This window comes from Ceratina calcarata, unplaced genomic scaffold (assembly GCF_001652005.2).
Source record: "Ceratina calcarata isolate Rehan_Ccalc_2016 unplaced genomic scaffold, ASM165200v1 scaffold4790, whole genome shotgun sequence".
Taxonomy (NCBI): Eukaryota; Metazoa; Arthropoda; class Insecta; order Hymenoptera; family Apidae; genus Ceratina; species Ceratina calcarata.
The window spans coordinates 1-1207 of NW_017172118.1; the positions used below are offsets into that span (position 1 = coordinate 1).

Genomic DNA, 1207 nt, shown 5'->3' on the forward strand with positions numbered 1-1207 from the left:
ATGGAGGAACTGGTTATGAGCAAAGATGCGAACGTTTACAGTGAATCTCAAAATCCTGCGTACACACCGCTCCACATTGCTGTCATGAATTGCAAGATAGAAACTGTAAAAACGCTCACTGACAGAGGTGCTGACGTGCATGCCAAAGATGGAAATGGAAGAACGGCACTGCACCTAGCCATTCAGATGAGACCCAAAGATATCGTACAAGTCCTCGTAGAACATGGTGCCGATATCAGATTTAAAACTTGGTGGAACGAGACACCGCTCCATTTTGCTGCGCGAGCAGGAGCAAAAGAAATTTGCAAGTTGCTACTCGAAAGAAGAGCTGACGTGGATGCCCACAGCGAAGAGGGAGAAACGGCACTGCACCTAGCCATTCAGTGGGAAGACGAAGATATCATACAAATCCTCGTAGAACATAGTGCCGATGTCAAATTGAAAACTGAAACAGGCGAGACACTGCTCCATTTTGCTGCTCGAGCAGAAGTAAAAGAAATTTGCAAGTTGCTATTGGAAAGAGGAGTTGACGTGGATGCCCAAACCGAAGAGGGAGAAACGGCACTGCACCTAGCCATTCAGCAGGAACACAGAGATATCATACAAATAGTAGAACATGGTGCCGATGTCAACTTGAAAATGGAAGGGGGCGAGACACCGCCCTTTTGCTGCGTGAGTAGGACTAGCAGAAACTTGCAGGTGGTTACTCGAAAAAGGAGCTGACATGAATAACAAAGATGTAAGTGGATACACAGCGTTACATTTTGCCGCTGAATGTGGTCAAATACGTATCATGGAAATTCTCTTGAATTTGGACGTCAACATCGATTCCATATATGAGAATGGGGACACTGCACTTCATCTTGCATCCCGCGCCAATCAGTACGAAGCCGTTCTGACCCTCATAGAAAACGGTTCTAACGTAAACATGGTTAATGAATACCATGAGACAGCGTTGCACTTACACTGTTCTAAGTATAGATCTGTGAGTCGCGACAAACTTTCCGGTATCCAACAACAGCTAGTTAAAATGCATATTGCTAGCTTGGACGTGAGTAACGGACATGAGGGGAATCTTAATATAACTACGGATATAAGCGGGCAATCTCAGTTTCAGAAGAAATGTATTGAAGAAATAGAGAGAATGAAAAACACAAAAATTAACGGTGCTATCCTAACATTCCATGATATCCTAACAAAACGCATA

The 1207-nt window shown here is 44.1% G+C and overlaps 1 protein-coding gene across 1 annotated transcript; it reads left to right on the forward strand.

Moving 5' to 3' along the window:
- The first annotated feature begins 15 nt into the window (after positions 1-15).
- On the forward strand, positions 16-723 carry LOC108627573 (putative ankyrin repeat protein RF_0381). The gene has a single exon (XM_026815684.1). The coding sequence runs from the start codon at positions 16-18 to the stop codon at positions 721-723; it is 708 nt and encodes a 235-aa protein (XP_026671485.1).
- Positions 724-1207: the final 484 nt, after the last annotated feature.

What these genes read in the sequence shown, in the direction of transcription:
- LOC108627573 (XM_026815684.1), top strand. Translation starts at nt 16, where the DNA reads ATGAGCAAAGATGCGAACGTTTACAGTGAATCTCAAAATCCTGCGTAC.